Source organism: Dipteris shenzhenensis, chromosome 17 (assembly GCF_047967505.1).
Source record: "Dipteris shenzhenensis isolate YYH24624 ecotype China chromosome 17, Dip_SZ_1.0, whole genome shotgun sequence".
NCBI lineage: Eukaryota > Viridiplantae > Streptophyta > Polypodiopsida > Gleicheniales > Dipteridaceae > Dipteris > Dipteris shenzhenensis.
In genome coordinates, this window is record NC_141612.1 from 35,981,064 (window position 1) to 36,001,798 (window position 20,735).

Below are 20,735 nucleotides of genomic sequence, written 5' to 3' on the forward strand. Positions count from 1 at the left end.
AAATCTCTTCATTCAAGCTACCACTGCTTGTGAAGTCTAAACATTTTCATTTTAGTCTCTCCCCAACGACCATAGGTGTAGTTGCTATAGTAGTTTCTATATGAAGGGTAGATTGCCCCTTTTGTAATCATGCTTTTAGGCTTTTGGAATGAACTTTTTGACAGCCATGTCTCTATCATAAACTTGAAAAAATAAACAAAACAAAAATCCCACCAAAAACTTTTTTAAAATAAGCGGGACAAAATTAGATGCCCAAAAATCAGTAAGATGCAAACCAACTTACTTTCTTGTAAATAATTATGTGAGCCAGCTGAACCTATGAATCGTTTTTGTCAGCACATGTTTTTGCCAGCATTTAGAGGACAAGGTAAGTAACTAAAGGTTGGCACTCTACTTACACAAGCAATAAAACAGAACAAATATAGGCATTAAGATATGAGTCCTGAAAACTACACGTTGAAAGTTGAAAGTTGAAATTGAAAAACCGAGAGTCAAATGCTCTCAAACTCCGAGAGTCTTCAGATATTAATCGTCAGTCAGACTCTCTAATCGCATGCATATGACGACTTAAGGTCATGGTATATAGAGAACTGCTCTGCAATGATTTTGAACAAGCCTTAGGTAAAACCTACAATCAAGAATCATAAATGATTTAGACATTGCACTCTAACCTTGAAATTTTCCTCTCAAGGAACAGACATCTTTATATACAGGGCAATTTTGACTTGCTTCACTAGAGTAATGTTAAATAAAGGCGAGTACCCAATTTACAAAACATTAACTACAGCCATTTTTCTGAAGATGCACACGACCAATCCAAATACCACAACCCCTTCTAGAATTTATTCTAGGAGACGAATACAAAAGCCTAAAAGCACAGAACGAGTTTTGAACTTTTTTCCCACTGGACACGCAAGTTTTCTCTATCAAAGCTCCCCTGTCCCCAGAGGCCGACGTGAAGAGTCACCAGATGCCCATGCACGATAATCTTTCTCAAGCTGTTCAAAAGGGACAGAGGATCTCACAAGTTCAGCTTCCTTGTCAGAGAACAAACCTGTGCATGCATTTGGGTCAGTGGGTATGTGTGAGTGTGTGTGTGTGTGTGTATGTGTGTGTGTGTGTGTGGGGGGGGGGGGGGGGGGTGTTACTCCAACGACTATCACAGAAATAAGAGGGGTGTGGATATAGAGAGCAATACACACAGACTTTTTTTTAAGTGAAAGCAATACACACACACACACATACAGGCACAGAGTTCAACTAGATTCATATAAATGTGCAGCAGAGCACCACATGCTACCTGAGCCAGGAAACGAGGCAGCATGACTCGCAGTAACTGATTAAGTACTTGCGCTCCAGTATTTTCAATCATCTGGACTGGTATTGCACGAAATGCAAAAGGAACTTCTATCACAACCTGTAAGCCATAAGCCAAAATGAGAGACTCAAAGATCTGAAATGGCTATGTTAAACTATTCAGTGAATTTGATTTCGAGTATAAACAGATGACCTACTTCAATTGTTGCATCAGAATTGAGGCGTCGGGACATAGAAGACTGGCTGTTATAGCTCCAAGAAACCTTGTTGACCATTGATGCTGCACAACGACACTATAACCTTCAGTCAGATGAGCATTTCACACCAAATTAATTCCCCAAAAAGACCCCAGTCAAGGCTCAACAAACGAGAAGAACATTAGTTGGCATCTTTGTATGTATTTCTTGATTAATATATTTCTATGTCATCAAGAGAACATCATCCCTAAACTCATGCCTTCCCAGCCCATTATGCTCCCCTGCAAAAGAAAGCATTAACCAGCCAACCCTTTGATGTGCCATAGAACTCGATTGGCTCTCCTAGCCAACCCTTTGATGTGCCATAAAACCATTTGGCTCTCCTATTCAATAAATTACTCTAAGTGACTAGAGAAATGTCAAGTCTCACTGATATACAAATGAATATACAGTGCAACACCAAATGATGCTGCTTAGTCCAGCTTACTAACCTTGAGAGGTGTAGCTAAAGGGCTTGCATTTTTGTATCTTGGAGTTCTGCGATATTGAGTTGAATACCAAACAATAATGGAGCAAGCCCAAATCTATCATTTCAAATGTAATGGACAAATCAGCCTTCACTCTTGCACTATCCACGCATTCCCTCAAAGACTAGGAATAGGCTGAAGCCTGGAAAATTGAGGTTTGATATCAAGCACTTATGGTCTTTTTCAGCCCTCCTCCATTTGGACAAAGCTTGCACTTGATGGAGGGATCTAACTGGAGTGATCTATGCAGAAGAGAGATCCTTGCGAACACTCCACTCAGATTGAGCCACCAGCTCATGATCTCCACTAATGATCAAGCCTTCCTTGAACAGACACATCGCCATCCACACATTCCCTCAAAGACTAGGAATAGGCTGAAGCCTGGAAAATTGACGTTTGATACCAAGCACTTGTGGTCTTTTTCAGCCCTTCTCCATTTGGACAAAGCCCGCACTTGATGGAGGGATCTAACTGGAGTGATATATGCAGAGAGATCCTTGCAAACACTCCACTCAGGTCCCTCCATCATGTTAGAAATGACCCAACAGAGGGTACACGCAGCAGAAGACTTATAGTAATGCCCAGGAGCTCACACAGTGTGGTGTGGGTGTGGAATCACAAACTTCTTATGTGCATAAAATAGATGTGCAGACTCATCAATAGACAATGAACCAGCCAGATAGAGAAACCACCAAAATAATATATTTCTGTCCAAAACTATGGACACAATACAAAAGAGATAGATCCAGAGTCCCACCAATAGTGTGGTACTCTGATCTTACCACAAGGCCCTCCTCCTATCTGCCAGTTATCTCTAGACTCGAGCCCGCATGCTCCACCTAGAGCGTAAGTAGACTTTCCGTCCAAAGATCTCAGCACCTTGCTGCCCTAGTAGACAGCCTAGGCTCAGCCCCAAGTGAGCTCAGTCTGCAGCAACTCTGGCCCTGCTTTGCGTCCTGGATGTAGGCCCGAAGATCAGGCTTCTGCTGCTCCTGCTGCTCCTCTGTCTGCTGACTTGCTGGATACTGAAATGAGGCAAGAGCCTCTGCATTTATAGGCCCCAAGGTATGGCAAAAATACCAAACAGTCTGTCCCAATCTGGCCGACTGGACAGACCAGGTTGGCTGGCCCAACCGACCTGGTTGGCTCAGCCCAACCAGCCCTTTAAGGGCTCACAAAACTAGGGCCCTTTGGCCCACACTTCTAGGGCTTTTGGCCCTCCAATCAAGGCAGGGGCCCAGCCTATATAAGGCATGCCTACTGCCCACTGACAGCCCCAATTTGCTGCTCCACCAGGCCTGCTGGTTCTGCCCTCTGCCAGGCTCTGCCCAGCCACGTGTCCTGCGCCATACTGCCCTGTACATCCTGCTGTCCTGACCCGCCTGTACCGCACCATCATCAGGGTCTGTTGCAGGCCCTTCACCTGCCTACTACCCTCGCCATATGGCTTGCCATGCTGATGCCATCTGCAGGTCGAGGTGCTGCCCATGTGGCAGCCCCCTCTCTTTCTTCTCTCTTGGGCACATCCTGCCCTAGGTCTCCCTCCCCCACGCACTCCTCATTTGGGGGCTTACAGATGGGGAGGTGACCATTCCAACACATCAAGTGTCCATTCCACAAACTCTGACATTGCATCCAGCTCTCTCTAAACCTATGCTCCAACAGACTCGATCCCAAAGAATGCAAAGAAGCTTGACACCTAGGTATCCATCGACCCGAGAGCCCATATGCAATTGGCAAGTAATTGGGCTTGGCAATGTTGAGTAACACAAGTAACCTATCGCAACGTTGGTGTCCCCTTGGTGATGGGCAGGTTGTGAAGAGCAGTTTTCTTTGTTGTGTTTTATTTTAATTTTGTTATTTTAATTCTGATGGGCAGGCTGTGAAGAGCACTTACGGGATGTGCAGAAAACTCTTAAGCTTCTGTGCAACAATCAATTATATCTCAATGCCAAGAAAAGTGATTTTGGACTGATGGAAATCCAATATCTAGGTTATCATCAGTGCCAATGTAATGTGCTTGGACCTTGAAAAAGTTCAAGCTGTCGCAAGCTGGGCCACCATGACGGCCAAGGAGCTCCGATCTTTTGTAGGGCTTTACTAGGCCTACAGCTCACACATGCCCAGATTCTCCACCACCTCAACACCCTTGACAAAGGGGTTGAGACTAGCCGGACCAAAGATTTCCGTAACCGGCGCAGCTTTGCAAGCGTTCCACGACCTCACCGCCGGTTGGCCAATACAGCTCCTGTTATGAAAATAACATCTTGGGATAATCCATTCTTGGTCATTACCGATGCAAGCAATGTAGCCATTGGGGCAGTTTTACAGCAAGAAGAAAGACCCGTGGCATACTATAGCAAGAAGCTCAACTGTAATGAAGGGGAAAAAGAGGCCAAGTTAGAGGCCCTTTAGGTGGAATATGTGGAGGGACTATATAAGTCTCCATCCACCTCCTACTATGTACTTTTTGATGTGGCATCTAATCCTATCTACTCTCCCTCCCTCCTTCCTGCCTACGTTCATTCACTTTCTCTCTCTCTTCCCCACTCCCTCTCCTTCTCTCCCTCTCTTTCCTACCCCATTCTCTCTCTCCTACCCTTCTTCCCCTACCTCTCTCCTTTTGCTAGTCTATCCCTCTTTCTCTAAATCTGCCCCTACCCCCTTCTCTAAATTGGTATCAGAGCACCTTCCTAGGACTCTAAGCCTTTCTTCTCATTCCAGGATGAATCTCAGAAGTTGCTAGCAGTACTATGACGACAACAGCACTGAATAGCTACAGTAAGACCAAAGGAACACCATCGTGCAGCCATTGAAGAAGCTAGACATCACCCAAATCAACGAAGCTAGACGATGAAGAAGCTAGGCGTCACCCCGTAGAAGCAAGCTCTCCCAAATCAATTAAGGTTTTCTGTTGCTGGTCTTCTGTTCGTTGAGCCTGTCAAGGTCTTCCATCCGCTGAGCCACGTGAGGCCGTTTGCCTTTCGTCTCCTAAAGACTTGCTATGAGCCACCCTTTCGTCTACCGAATACTTGCTATAAGCACCCTTTCGTCTGCTGTCCACCCTTTCGTTTGCTGCCGTCCATTTGCTCCCATCCCGTCGCTACTACTCATCCACGCCACGCCATGTCCTAGTGCCAACCCGTCGCAGGTCTCCTGCAAGCGCCATCTCTTCACCTCGCCATCTCCTCAACCAAGCCTTGCTCCGCCACACCGCATCCTGCGACGCCGCCTTGCATCAGCCTACCAGAAACTTAGCAATTGCTAAGGTTAGCCAAGGTTTGGATTAGGTTAGGTTTAATTAGTAGGTCAGTTAGGTCTAGTTAGTCGAGGTTGGTTAGGTTAGTAGGTCTGGTTAGCTAGGTTAGGTTTAGTTAGTTTGGGTGTAGGTTAGGTTAGTACTAACTAAGGTTAAAGGTTGGGTCAGCTTGGTCTAAGATAGTGTCCTAAAGGTCTTAGGTTAGAACTGTACTAGCTGTCCTAGGTAACTTAGGACCCCCCCCCCCCAAAAAAAAAGGGTCCACTTTTCAACTTCTTTTTATGAGCCTTTCACAGCCTGTTTGGAGCCATTTTGGCTCCGTTTCGAAGCTTCTTCCACGACCTTTCTTCCGAGCCTCTCCATCGACATTTTCGAGCTCCTCTCTCCAAGGCCAGTCACCATGGCACCGAAGCGTGCTCCTCGTAATATAGCATGACTCTAATGAGGCTGCTCGGTGCAGAGGTTCCTTCCACTCAGCCTCTCTCTTCTGCATCCCGAGAAATGCAAGCAGCGCAGACGCAGATTCTAGATGCCCTTTCCTCTATGCTCCAAGGTGCTTTCCGCCAAATAGGACTGGAGTTCAGCCAGCAGCTTACCACAGCCATGGGTATGCAGGATACGGCTCTTGTCTAGATGGGACAGCAAATTGGTCAGCACATCACATCTAACATTGCTATGCAGGATAAGGGTAAGCAGCCCCCACCCCAACAAGGGGACCATTCAGACAGTCAGGATGTTTTGTCTGCTCCACGCAGGGGTTTTATAGCAGATGCATGTCATGCCTATGAGCATCAGTCTTCTGGACCATTGCATGTACCCCAGCTTGGGGATTATCTTGACATAGATGATGCATTTTCTATGCCTCAGAGCACCTTCTTGCAGGATGTCAAGCCATCTTTTGGCTCTTAGCTTTCTGCATCAATGCAGGCTGAGCCGTCTCTTTTGGGCCAACCCGTTGATGTGCATCCGGCTAGTGCTCCTTTCACCGCACCACCGAGTATGCCTGGAGTTGGCTTGGGAGAGAGGTCAGACCTCTTCTCAGCCCTTTGGTATGCCATCATTTCAGAGAGATGCATTTGGCAAAGAGACCCAACCCGGAGTTCATGCACCTATCGCTCCGCCAACGAGCACATACAGCCAGACACAGCCAATGCATCAGCAGCAAGCCACTTTTGATGACATGTTCACAGATTCTTTGCGTTCATACAGGGCCCTATCTGAGGCCATCAAATTTGAGATGCCCTTCTCCGATTATGTGAACCTCAAGCGTGATGATGCCCGCACTTCTGGAGGTTACACACACAAGAATTATGCAGCCAAGGATATGAAGGACAAACTCACAAAGCATAAGTTTAAAGGGGACACTCGCACTCCCAATGAGTTGGAGGAGTGGCTCACGAAGCTGGAAGACTATTTCCGCTTCTACCCCAAGTCTCAGGAGGAGCGCATCATTTTTTCAGGTATGCATATGCAGGACTATGCCCACACATGGTGGCGATACATGAGGGATTCGCCTAAAAAACCAACCACTTGGAGGGTTTTTTTTTTTAAATTTGGTCACTACATTTGTATCTCCATGGTTGAATTTTATGCCTTGTCACAGACCGGTACGGTCCAAGAGTACTTGCAACGTTTTTGGAGGCTTTCCCTATTTGTGCAGGACTAAAAAGGGAAAGCTGCTGCGTTTCATCCATGGGTTAAGTTCTTCTCTTGCTGCAGATGTGAAGGCACATAACCCTCAAACAATTGAGAGGGCAACTCAGCTTGCAGAAGTATTCGAGCCTAAATATGCTGGCAAGCACAGAAATGCCATGGGCAGCTCGCATGCTATGGGGCATGACATTGAGTCGAAGCCTAAGTTTGCTGAGTGGACTGACAAGAAATATCCAGCAGCACCATTTCCTCGCTTTCCTACTGTCTCAAGTAGTAAGATGCCGTATGCTAGGCCTTACAGGTATCCTAATGCCAAGCCGGGAGGCAAGCCTACTGCTGGAAATGAGCAGGCTGAGATAAAACAGCATACACGGGCAATAATGGACAGCAAAAAGAAGGCCAACTTATGTTTTAAATGTGGCGAGAAATGGACTCCTAAGCACAGGAATGTGTGCAAGATGCACAACAATGGTACTGCCAAGCTCAGCATGATCGTTGACCTCTCAGATCACGAGGATTTGTTTGATGCCCCAGGTTCTTTGGATACGTCTCAGGATGAGATGGCAAATACACATGATGCATATGAGGCTCCTGACACTGGAGCCACGAAGGGCACTGACTTTCCTTTTGATCCTCGTGATGCTACTACACATGACACTCATGCTTTGCATCCGTATGAGATTCTGCCCACTGGTGGCATGAGAGGCCGTAGGCCAACACTCTTTTCTGTGGAGCACCACAATGCGATACCTTTTTATGCACGCGAAGATGCAGGTGGTAATGCTCCTATGAACGAGGATGAGGTTTATTGGGATTCCCAGCCAACACTTTATACTATTTCCATGCATGCCCTGATGGGTGCCAAAAGTGCTGATACTATCAGATTAACAGGGATGATTAATGGAAGGATTGTGCATGTGTTGGTGGACAGCAGGAGCACCCACAGTTTTGTTAACTACAAGACCTTACAGAGGGTGGGACTGATTGCTACTGAGATATACCATGGGCTGAGAGTAGAAGTGGCCAATGGACAGCATATGATCAGTAGATCTTGTTGCCAAGATGCAAGGATTAAGTTCTCTGATGACTATACATTTGCAAGTGATCTCCTCGCACTTGACATGGGCCCAATAGATGTTGTCCTGGGCTGTGATTGGTTGCAATCACTGGGCAAAATGAGCATGGATTTCAATGCCTTAACACTCAACTTTGTCCACAGGGATAGATCACTTACATTGCGTGGTATTGCAGCTCCTAAATTGCAGGTCATTACAGCAAGACAATTGGCCAGAGAGCTCGAGAGGGGCAGCGCCATATATGCAATAAATGTGTCAATATTCCCATCTCTCGAAGACAATATCGCAAAGTTAGTTAAAGACCACCTCGCGAAATCTCAATGTCCAAGGGTCATCCTCAAAGTTGCATCCCAAGCTCTCTGAAGGAGAGTTATTTGTATACTTTGCAGTTCTCCAAGTATAAAGCAAATCCTTCCCTATTTTTGGAATGGGGCCCTCAGTGGGTACAGGGACCCAATTTAGTGGTCTACATTCTCTCTCTAACCCTAATCTCTCTTCCTCTCTGTGGTGCATACGCATACGCCTCACACAAAGGTTTAAAGAAGGTCTCGCATGTTACAATATCCTTCCAAAGGTCTCCTTATTATATTTCTAATGAGACTTTGCAAAAGTGACTTGCAGGCATTATTTTCATACACGCAAGAAGTACTTACATTATTTTTTGTCACCTCAAAACAAAATAGGTCACTATAATTTCTTTCAAGATGTGCAGGGCTCTCTCTCTCTCTCTCTCTCACACACACACACACATATTCTAGCTAGTTATAACCTAGCCTTTTTTTCTTAAGGGTTCAAGAAAAGCTCAAAACTCTTTTTAAAGGTCACATCTAATGCATGTTCTTATTAAAGTATATATCTATGCATATATGTATGTGTCCATGTTTCTTTATGCATATATATAAAAGTGTCTTTGTATAGGGGCGGTGCATAAAAAGGACTGAAATTTAAGGCTGATTGGATTTCACAAAAAAAGATTGCCTATTAAAGGCAACTTTAAGTCCAAAAAAATATTTTTTTCTAGAATGTGTACAAGCAATTACTCACCTGAAAATTTCTTGTTCTGTGCGACCACAAGAGGGGATCCTTCAAGCTGATTAGACACAACAAACAAATTGTGCATCATGATAAGAAGGAGATAGAGACTGGCACTTAGGGCAAAAATATTGCATGTTATTCCAATGCACATTCAGTCAAGAGAAGGGGGGTTCACTATCAGTGCACCAAAACTTACTGTGCAAGAAAGAAGCCGAATGCAACAGCCGTCCGGTTGCTCGTCAACCCTCACCAGAAGCACTGGACAGACCTCGAAGTTGAAAAATTTGAGCCGATAGACGTAGCAACGAAAAGTATTGTCGTCTATTCGTTCGATCCGCTGTGCATCGAGAACTGAGTACTGACTGGCAGGCAAGCTCATGTACTCCGCTGAGCAAACCCAAAAGAGCTTGTGGTCACATTCCAAGCCTTACAAACCCTCCCAGATCGCCTGGGAGGTGTTATACATACAGTGTTTCAATTTCGGAGAACAGGGAGATAAAGGACTAGGGCGGGCACCAGGAGCCCATCCTCACCCAGGTAGGAATGTTGCAGTACCAAGGGGACGCTGAACCTCCTCAATGACAAGGCTCTCGGTGGCGTGAGCTTTGAGCGAAGCTCGGTGCTCAAGGGAAGACTGTAGACGGGAGGTGCTATCGTCGTTGGGTCCAGAAAGCTTGGAGATTTGGGCGAAAACTGGTGGAAGGAGAGGAGAAGAGGGGGGAGAGAAGGAGTGTCGAAGAGGGGAGGGGGTAGAGAAGGCTATGGAGGGGCGGTGGAGGGAGGAGGGGAGAGGAGAGCACAGGAGGGAAGCCATGCCCAGCAGGCATGAGGACACCATAGCCAGCAGAAAAGGAGCTTCTTCCCCTCCACAAAAAAAGAGAAGAGAAGAGCTTTCCACAAATGAGAGAAAGATCTCTTGGGGCTTGCTTGCTACGCCCCTGTTCACGCCACCCGCCTCCCATCCTCACACCGTTCTGCCGCCCTTAGGCACACCCCTCCCGCCTGCCCGCCCGCCTCGCCAGTGGTGCTCCACACCCCACTTGCAGGAACGGGTTTTACATAAATGCTGGCACATTTGTGGTAGTAAGAAGCCACTAGTTGAGTGGACAGAGGAGTCCCTCTGGACGTCGGAAATCTAGTCGCTCCCTCGTTGGGCGGCTTCCATTTGCTGCCGGACAAGCTTTTTTCTAAAATTCAGTTCGGGCCCCCTTTTTTTATTGGTCCAACTCAACACACGCCTCTTCCCACCATATTGTGAGGTCGTTCGAGCAGGCGGTGTGAACCCCCCCATAGTACCTGAAGGCTGCCCACATAACTCCCCCCAAACCATATTGGTTGGATATAGAACTCACACTCACGCTACGTGCCCCCAACATTCGGCCTCAACCATTGCACCAATCACAGGTTTGTTACAATTCATTGCAGCCTTCAATATAAGTCGTGAACATCAGGTGGTGTGAACCACAACACCCGGCGGTGGCAATCCATGATAAGCATTTCAGACATGCGATTATTCTCGTCTCCAACATGGCATTACAAGTGCTCAGCTTTAGCATCGAGATACCCAAAGCCACATGCGAGAACAAGTGAACTGTAGCCTTCTCTTTGCATTCCATGGCATTTTGATGGTGTGTCGTGGGAACAACCTCTAAGGGTGGGTTCACACAAGCACAGTAGCCAACTCCGTGGTGCCCAAGTCTAGTGTTCAATGATTGCACTCTCACCAAAGTCGATACCGATTCACATCGAAGTTCAAATGTAGTTAATTCCAACTCACCCTTCTAACGTGATAAGAGGGAGAGTATCTCGGTGGGTTTGAGTGACTGGTCTTTAATCCTCCCCCACCTAGGTTGACGTCCCACCTTGTCAAGGAGACGGTAGTAGCGGCGGTGTTTTCTTGAAAACAAGATGGCCATGTCTCATTTTTGGCCTCTTAGGGCCGGTAGGGATTTTCTCCGTGGCATGGATCTATGGTCCAAAAACTATTTTTGCTTGAGGCAGCCTCTGTCTAGTAAACCCTGCCTAAAAGAAGCTCCTTTTAACGCCACTAAAGGTCTAGTCTCCTTTCACCCTTCTACAAGAGACAATGTAGCACCTGTGATTGCTACCATGGTTGCCCTCACTCTGCTCCACACTCCCCTTGATGTCTCTGCTGAAGGCACAACTGGAGAACAACCGGAGACAGTCCATGTACTTCAATCAGAAAAGCATCACTCCTAAAAATCTCATCAGTTCTGCACATGGCTTGCATTAATCCCAAGCACCTGATGTTGCTAATTGGAGTCCAACCAAATATGCTATACAGACTTCAATCAAAAAGGAACTTTTCTACAAATCTCATTAGTTATGCACACAATGTGCATTAATTATTAAACTTTATGCTATCAAGAACCAATTCTAGTGGAGGTGCCTTGCACTTGTGCTGGTAGAAGGCCATCAATCCTTCCTGTACCCTAGTAAGTGTGTGCCTCAAGAAGAGCTTGAACTAAATAATCACCACATCAATTTTGGGGCAACACAACCACCTCCTAATGAGAGTCTCCACCAGATGGCAAAAGGGTGCTTATATTAACATGTTTACCAACCACATCCAAACATATATATTTCATGAGCAAGGGAAACTCTTCTTATACAACATCAATCCTAGCCTATAGAACTACCTTATCTCCATGTTGAATGGATGTAAAAACTATTAAGCCGTCCATGGGAAAATCTTCTCGAACAAAATCAATCCTAGCCTAAAACTACCTTTACCTCCAATTTAAAAAAATTGACAATAGTTATTCTATCCAACATGGGCCACCTAAGGATATTCCTATTTGCTTATGCACATGGAAGGAATTGGATGCCTCTATCCACCTTAGCAAGGGCTAAAGTGGAGGGCTCCTAAGTTAGGGTAGATGCGTGTGTTCTATTAAATGCTAAATGTAGAGAACTTTATAGATAAGGGGCTCAAGGCCTAAACGTCAAGCTTTGAACAAAGGAGGATTTTTCCACTATGCAGAGGGGGCACATTCACAAGCTTCATGGATAAGGGAAGCTCCTAGTAAGGCTTAAAGATGGGAATATGAATATTAACGTGGAAGGAAATGCAATCTCTCTTTGTGTAAGAGAAGCTCCCATGTGGGGCATTGTCATTTTCTCCCACTATGAGAGACGGTGTGCTTCATGGATAAGGGAAGCTCCCTCTATGACCATACCAAGGCTGAAGAAGAAGACAAGTAAAGGAGCGGTCCAAAAGTGTGTGGAGGGCTTCGCTTGTATGTAAAAAGGCTCCCATGAGAGTCACAATCCCAACTTAGCTTGGTGAGTGGGCTCCCTAGACAAGGGAAGGTAGCCAACTCCAATGCTATGTATGTTGAAAATTTAATTAGTATAGGGCTCATATGGGAGACCCCATCCTTGTCTCCATCAAATTAAAGTGGTGTGGGGACCCAAGATGGTGGGAATGACAATTCATGGCTAGCTATTGGAGGAGCTTACTTAGCCTACCTTCAGAGGCAACAATTCAAATGACGAGACAAAGCCGTCACTATTAATCTTTAAAATATATTTCGATAATTTTCATCGTTCTCTCTATCTCGCCCGAGATCTCGCCATGTTATGGCATAATCACTTAAGAGGGAAAGCAAAACGATTTGTGACTTTGTACGAAGAAATAAGAATATTTTGTGCAATTCTGCAATATTCCAGTATGTCAAGGCAAGGTTTATCGCAATATCTTGCTAGCATGAGCTTTTAGTCGTATGAAGGGAAGCTCCACTTAAGAATTTAAAAAAAAATACATATATATAGTTTATAATCTCCCTCCCTTCCCCCTTCCCCCGGCTCCCCCCCGCTCTCTCTCTCTCTCTCTCTATATATATATATATATAGATTTATATATATATTTATTATATGAGATAAATATAAATTTGTTTTTATATATATATCTAAATATATTTGTTTAGATATATACATCTATATTTTGGTGTTATATATATATATATATATATATATATATATGTATATGTATATGTTAATGTAAAGATATTGATATAAATATAAATATAAATGAATATTAATTTTTAATATATATATGTGTGTGTGTGTGTATAGTTTGTAAAATCTCTCTCTCTCTCTCTCTCTCCTAGTTCTATCTTTCTCTCTCTACATGGCCACGTCCTCCGCCATAGGCGTTGATTTATCGCGCTCCGCAGTTTGCTGGACTCGCAGTCCCATGCGCAGTCTTCACCATGTGGCAAGCTAGCGAAGGTGTGGGAGATGCGTCGCGTGGCCAGTTGATGTGGCAGTTCAAGTTTTGCACCGTGTGGCATTGGTTACTCCACAATAATCTAATGCTGACAGGCCATGTCACCATGTGGCACTGCCTGCTCCACAGTAGTCTAATGTTGACAGGCCACATCACCATCTCATTTTTGGGTGCCGCGCTGCCATTTACTCTCTCCTCGGTCTCCATGTGTCAGTAGCTCTCTCACCATGTGGCGGGTCTTGCAGCTTATGTGAGGTATCACGTGGCAAGTCTCGCAGTTGTAGTCTACAGCACGTGCGACACTGAAGCACACAGTGCATGCAGCATTTCATGCAGTTGGGGACACGTACATACAGTCGAGGCTACATGCGGTGGCAGACTGGAGCTGGCGCCGCGCAAACACGGACATGTGGTGCGAGACAGTGCTTTGGAGCAACACCTTTGTGACATGTGGCACGAGTCAAGAGCTGGAGCTCCACATGAGCCCCTAAGGAACCGTTCACATGCACCACATCTTTGGGACCATACATGCCACACAATCAGCCACTCAGTTCGCCCAATCTTGCATCGTTGTCACATGTAGGGTCGACCTCCCCCAAGCATCGGAACCTTTCGAACCTCTATGTACATCCCCCAAACCTACATGAAGCTCCCATTTCCTCTCTCCGAACCTCCAAAATGGCTCCACGTCGAAACCTCTCCTTAAAGAATAGAGAGATGAATGATTGTAAAAGGACAACAAAGCTACCAACACATCGAGTAGATTGATGGCAAAATATACTTCCATTTTGCAATTTGGTCTTTAAGGACATCTTGCAAGTCAGAATACTCCAAAGCAAAAGTTCATTTGATTTGATCATGTGGCTGACCATCCTCACTATAGCCTCATTTGCAAGATGTCAAAAGGCACAACCTTTTGCCAGCATATATGAACTAGATGAGGTATCTCCAAGGGGTCACTCTTTGTGAAATATGCTAAGGGTAGGCATGTTAAGTCCTTGGCCCTAGGTGCAAGATACCCTCAAGTCTAGCATCATCGTGGCCTACTAGTGTGGTGTAGGAATTGGTTCAATAATATGTACTCCCTCATGGGGAGATAATCAACTCTAAGGTTGATGGAGGGGATTAAATAAATGACATGTGGCAAACTTACATGCAGTCTTCTACGTAGTTCCTTAGAGGTGACCTTTTGTCACCTTGAGGTGCTCTTCTTCCCGGTCGGCTCATGAAACTTCCATGAGAGTCGAGATACTAGCTCTGGGCTTCTCTAGGCGACGAGATGCAGGGCATTGATTGGTGGGATCTACTGGTCATTGCCAATACTTGGAGACAATTTAGTGGAGTCGTTTCTTTTATCTATTGTGTGTAGATCGTAGTAGACTGCTTTTGGTGTAAGGGCCCAACTATGTCGCCTTCTTTCTCCAGTAAGCTCTCGGTATGTGTGACCCTTACTTGAGTGCATGTGTTCGGCTGCTTGTGTAGCAGCTCTCCATCTTCATAGAAGGAAGGATACGACTGTGTGTCACCTCCTTTTCAATAACCTTGCAAGCCTATGTGGCTATCAGATAGTTATTGTAAACCTCCAATAGCTTTGCATGTGAATCTTTTAAATCCTTTATGTGGCTTATAACAGTGTTCACAAGGACTGATCAACCACATCAAGTTCTTGCTTATGTGCAGCTGGCCTTCCATGCCTTGTGCTACACAATGCAACCCTAAAAATTCTACAAGCTCTTAAGAGGGCTCTTTGACTTGTTCCTTTCAAGGCTCCTTGTACTGTTTTTAGTCTTGATCTTGTTAATGTAGTGTCATTCATGATGTCAATAAGATATGAAACATCATATCACTTGGAGGCACCTCATGCATTCTCATCTATCTTGTGTGCTTAAAATTATGGCATTTTCAGCTTTGCCTTGTTGGGGCCGTGGCTACACTTTGTCAAGTCCCTTGGATATAGCTTGTCTAAAGTCTTGGTCTTCCATTCTTAATAAACCATGCTGTTAGTGTGCTATGCATCATGTACTGTACATTTATATTGGTAGCAACCTTGTCTACCATTAGTCACGGTTGCTGACATCTTACCAAATAAGGGTCACTTTTCTTGTAAACCATGTTAGATTGTGAAATGTATAACAAATTGCATGCATCATACATCGAGCCCATTCCCAACATGATACATATACTACTTGCTAGAATAGCATGTCCACTTGACCAAGTCACATTTGTCCCAATGCCCCATGAGAAGTGATCACAAAATGTTACTGATGTTTTCTTGATCCCTTAACTGAAATTACAACAATGAGCTATGCCTCCCCTTTTTTCACAATCCCTCTAAATGAGAAGAAACAAGGGAGAAGAAAGAACATCGAACAATTTACTATGTGTATAGCCTTTTCTTGTGAGCTAGCTGTTGTTTCCCACAGTAGCTTCTTCATCTTTTGGATTTTAACTACCCATTCATGCTCCTGCACCACCACTGTTAATTACCATGGCGATCTTGGTTCAAACTTCTCCTTTGCATCGAGCCCCAAAATGGTTCTGTTTTGTAAAGATGCACTAGAAACCTTGTGATCATAAGGTTTTTCTAGGGAACTTTTGACAAGCTAAGCATGAGGTTGACAACGGGTGAAGTGTTAACCATGTGGCAACAAGGGCCAGAAGTGCAGTCTAGGACAACAACTATGAGAGCATTGTGTGTGTAGAGTAGCGGCAAAGCTTCGCTTGTAATATCTTGAGCTTGAAAGATGGTATGATAAATCTTAAAGGATGAGGATAGCCAAAATCCTCTCTCAAAAAGATCCAATCTTTCTTGCAAAATCAGGATCTAGAGAGAGAAAGACTAAAAGCCTACACTTTCGGAGGTCCCTCCCCTTTGTGTAGAGACCCAAAAAGTCCCCCCACTTTGTGTAGAGACCCAAAAGGTCCCATCCAAAAGTGAAGGGACTCCTATCCAAAAGGCCTCCTACAAAAGAGGTCCCACCATGGAGGTACCTACGGATTGTGTAGAGACCAACATGTATAAATATCTCTTAATGGAATGAAGTTCCCACTCTTTGGGGTTCAGTGTTCAAGCTCACTATTGTGTTCATGCGATTGATCTCCATTGCGTCCATGCTCTCTTACACTATCATGTTCTAGCATGCCCTTACCCTTGCACTCTCTACCCTTGTACTCCCTCCTCGTCCTCCTTCCTCCTCCTCTTCCTTCCTCCTCCCTTCTCCTTCTCCTCCTCCTCCTTCCTCCTCCTCCTCCCTCCTCCTCCTCCTCCTTCCACCTCCTTCCTCCCTCCTCCTCCCTCCTCCTCCTCCTCCCTCTTCCTCCTCCCTCCTCCTCCTCCCCCCTCCTTCTCCTCCTTCCTCCTCCTCCTCCTCCTCCCTCTCCCTCTCCCTCTCCCTCCCTCCTTCCCCACTCTCCTTCCTCTTCCTCCTCCTTCCTTGTCCCTCCTCCTCAACCCTTACCCCTCGAATCTGCAAAGCAAAGCAGACTAGCTCTCCACTTCTCAACCTTGGACTCCTCCTAAACCTTGCAACCCCGTCTGAACCCTGGAACTCCTAGTTAGCTCTCTCAACCCTATCCCCCTTTCGAACTCTGAAATCCACTTCTAAACCCTTGAACTCTCGTGGAGACGAAAGCCTCCATCAATCGTTATAATTAATTCCTCTTTCTCATTCACGCAGGCATGAGATTTGCTTTCCACACTTTAGTCTACACCTCTCATCAAGACACGGCCCGAGGACCTATGCTACACTTGTGAACACATGCTACAACGAGCAATGACACGACTATAGGTGACCAACACCCTCGGAACCTGCACTTGGGTAAAATAGAGACAACATTTGGCACTGCTGTCGGGGAGGTTAGCATCTGAAGCAAAAGCGGAGCACGTGCTTGCATGTGTGAAAAAGAACCCCCTTCGAAAAACGATTCAAGATACATACCTCAAGGCAAAGTAGTGAAAAAATGCTTCCAAATGATGCAAAAGGATAATGTTGACTTATCACATTAATACACTAAACACCCAAAATTAATCCTTAATCCCCCACATCCTATTAAAGTAACACCAACCCCCCTCATTTCTTTCCCCACACTTTTGCTAGCCACTTCATTCTCCAAATTCCGTTAAGCCTTCATATTTTTCGCCTATCTCTATTTTTTGTCCTCCAACTTCTGTCCACCATTTCCACCACCACCACTTTTTCCGTCAACCCCCCCTCTACCACCACTTTTTCCGTCACCCCTCCTTCCATCTCCATCTCTACCTCCCATCATCTTCCTATCCACCACCTCCACTTTTTCTGTCCATCCCCATCTCCCCCACTCAGGGTAACCATCCTTTTTCCCTCCACCATCTCTCTACCTCTCTCTACACCCCATCTCCCCTTTTCCCCCTCCACCTCCACCTCCCATCTTCTCCACCACCCCCCATCTCCTCCACCCCCCATCTCCATCACCTCCACTCCACCATCTCTCTACCTCTCTCTATCCCCCACCCCCTCCACTCCACCATCTCTCTACCTCTCTCTATCCCCTACCTCCTCCAACCCCCATTTCCTCCTCCCTCCACCTCCACCTCTAGCCCCCATCTCCACCATGTCTACCTCTCTCTACCCCCCATCTCCATCAACCTCCACTCCACTATCTCTCTACCTCTTTTTACACCCCATCCCCCCTTTTTCCCCCTCCACCTCCACAACCACCCCCTTTTTTCCTTCCATCCCCATCTCCATCTCCACCTCCACCTCCCATCCCCACCTCCACCACCATTGCCCTTCTCTGTCACCCCCCATCCCTCTCCCCCCCCATCTCTACCTCCACCTCCCATCCCCACCTCCACCACCCCCCCCTTTTTTGTCACCCCCCATCTCCACTGCCCCCCATTCCCTCTCCCCCCCATGTCCCCCTCCACCCGCCACCTTCCCCCCCCCTCCACCCCCACCCCCCATCTCCACCCCCCCCTCCATCCCCCCCCTCCACCCCACTCTCCACCCACCCCTTCACCCCCTCCATCCCCCTCTCCACCCCCCCCCTCTCTCTCTCTTCTCCCCCCCTCTCTTTCTCTCTCTCTCTCTCTCTCTCTCTCTCTCTCTCTCTCTCTCTCTCTCTCTCCCCCCCTCTCTCTCTCTCCTCCTCTCCCCCATGCCCCCCTTCTCCCCTCTCTCTAATACTAAGGCCTTAGAGGCCTTGGGGCAAGGCTGCCCACGTGCTAGCTAGGCGTAGAGCCGTGCGCCACGTGGCGACGTGACAGCCACAGACATGGCGGCGATGGTGATGCCCACTTACACGACGGTGGCACCTGCTCGACGCCCGTCGCCAGCCCGGTCGAAGGGCCTTAGCCACCAAGCCTTAAGGGCTTAAGGCCTTAAGGCCCTTACCCCCCCCTTCCGACCGCGGGCGTTCTGCCCCCCCCTATATTTTTGAAACCCCCCCACTCCACTCTCAGACGCCACCCGCCAATGCCCCCCCTTTAAAAAAAGCCAAAAACAAAAACAAAAAAACTTAACCTAACTTCACCCTAGAACTAACCGTAGTTAGGTTAGTTTCAACCTAGGTTAGGCTATATTTAACTTAGGTTAGGTTAAACTAGGGTTAGTAGCTACAGTTAGGTTTTTTTAACCAACATTTAAACTAACTAGTTAGATTAGGTTAGTCTTAACTTGAGTTAGCTAACCTTAAGTTAGTCGAACCCCTATTTGATTAGTTTAGACTCAAATTAGTTAGGGTAACTAATTGTAGTTAGAGAATTAATTGTAGTTTTTGACCCATCAAACTGACACAGTTGCACTAACTAGCAGCTACCCCAACTCAGTTCGGGTAAGTCCACCTAAGGCACCTTCACATATAGACTTAAAGTCTAAAGACCCCATTCACACCACACTTTGGACCAAGGGACCCTCCCCTTCCCAAGCCAAAAAAGACCACATTTCACCCCAATTTAACCCTCCATATCTTGCTCGTTTGGGACTCGAATCGGACCCAGATTGGACCACAACTTCACACATGAAACCATTGGGCTACGGGAGCTTTTTCCAGCCAATCACACACCATTTAGGCATCCATAAAACATATCAATTTGTGCCCCCATGTGGGCCTCTTTTTTTGCACTATTTCATTCATAAGATTCCACCGTGACCTCTGATTGACAAACCATCTGCACCGGCACATTTTCCCACTCATGTGGAACAATCCTAGGCATGTTTTTAACACGACGGTCCCTACGACACTAACACATCTCTAACCCCCCTAACAATTTTACTCCTTTTTTGGGAGCTCGTATTATGGCCATTTAAAGACCAAATTGCACTCGGATTGAACACAAATTTCATGCATGTAAAGATCTATTGTAAATGAAGTTTTTCAAAGTGTTTAACCATCTTTTTTGGGCCGTGGTAGTCACCTCACGTAGGCACTGATTTCGACCTGCCGCTTACTTATTTTTGACCATTTTTGGGTCCACGAAGGTCGAAATCATAATTGGACTTTGCAGTCATATGCACCCACCTAAAAGTCACAAATAGGACTTGTTTATGCACCTCAGATTTGGATGAAGACTAGCCCCTGCATACTTTCACGAGCTTTCTTTGGCCCTCGACGCTCTTCAAGAATTCAACCTCTCACCATCAACAAGTAGCATGGACGAAATAACAATTGAAGAAGCACTAAGTAGCGACAATCAAAATCCTTTAGAATACCTTAAGGAACAACGCAACCGCAACAACAACAATGGCATACGACACTTTGGTAAATTGGAAATGCCAAAGGACGAGGGGATCCCACCAGGTTTCTTCAACTCTTCGACGCAACATGTTGTGCTAGAGGCGACCAGTCAAATGAAACCAAAGCCGCTTGGTTCTCGATGGCCCTAATCGATGAGGCTTCGGAATGGTACCTCGAGCTTCTCATAGAGGAAAGAGCCACATGGGTACTGCTATCTGACTAGTTCAGAAGAAGATTTCAAATAGAAAGGCTGCAAGATGACCCCGCAATATAACTAGGCAATATAGATATGCACAAAAAAGAAAAGGTTAGAACATACTTGGGAAGAATGAAAAGATTAATAGCAAAATGTGATCCCCGCTATGCACATTTTAGCGACGCTCTTGAAGCTGCAATTGACATTGAGGATGGCATGACCGATTCTGACAGCGACAGTGATGGCTATAAATCAAGTCAACGCAATAATAAATCTAAAAATAAGGGAAGCACTTCCCACAAAGATCGCACCACCGAGGACAGAGTGGAAGCCATGGCCCTAAGAGTAAAGATGAAATGATGCAAGCCATCAAGCAAAAGCTACATGTCTCTCAGCCACCACAGTATCCAGGAGAGAAAATGTTTGGTGCCCACACTATATGGCCAACCATACAGCCAATGAATGCCCAATCTTAAGGAACAGACTAAACCCACTAGAAGTGGCTCAGC

General features: G+C 46.0%; 1 protein-coding gene across 2 annotated transcripts; it reads right to left on the reverse strand.

Annotated features, from left to right (window-relative positions):
- Nucleotides 1-608: 608 nt before the first annotated feature.
- Nucleotides 609-10,020, reverse strand: LOC147892050 (RAP release 2, galactose-binding-like domain protein, putative (DUF1997)). 2 transcript variants are annotated; one of them, XM_087388413.1, is made up of 6 exons: nt 9,620-10,006; nt 9,261-9,451; nt 9,074-9,119; nt 1,515-1,597; nt 1,301-1,417; nt 609-998 (listed from the first exon to the last, which is right to left on the reverse strand). In XM_087388413.1, the coding sequence occupies exons 1-6, from the start codon at nt 9,900-9,902 to the stop codon at nt 927-929; spliced, it is 792 nt and encodes a 263-aa protein (XP_087244539.1). In that variant the 5' UTR covers nt 9,903-10,006; the 3' UTR covers nt 609-926. The 2 variants fall into 2 exon arrangements, with proteins under 2 accessions (XP_087244539.1, XP_087244540.1); XM_087388414.1 differs by having other exon boundaries at nt 968-1,054; nt 9,620-10,020.
- Nucleotides 10,021-20,735: the final 10,715 nt, after the last annotated feature.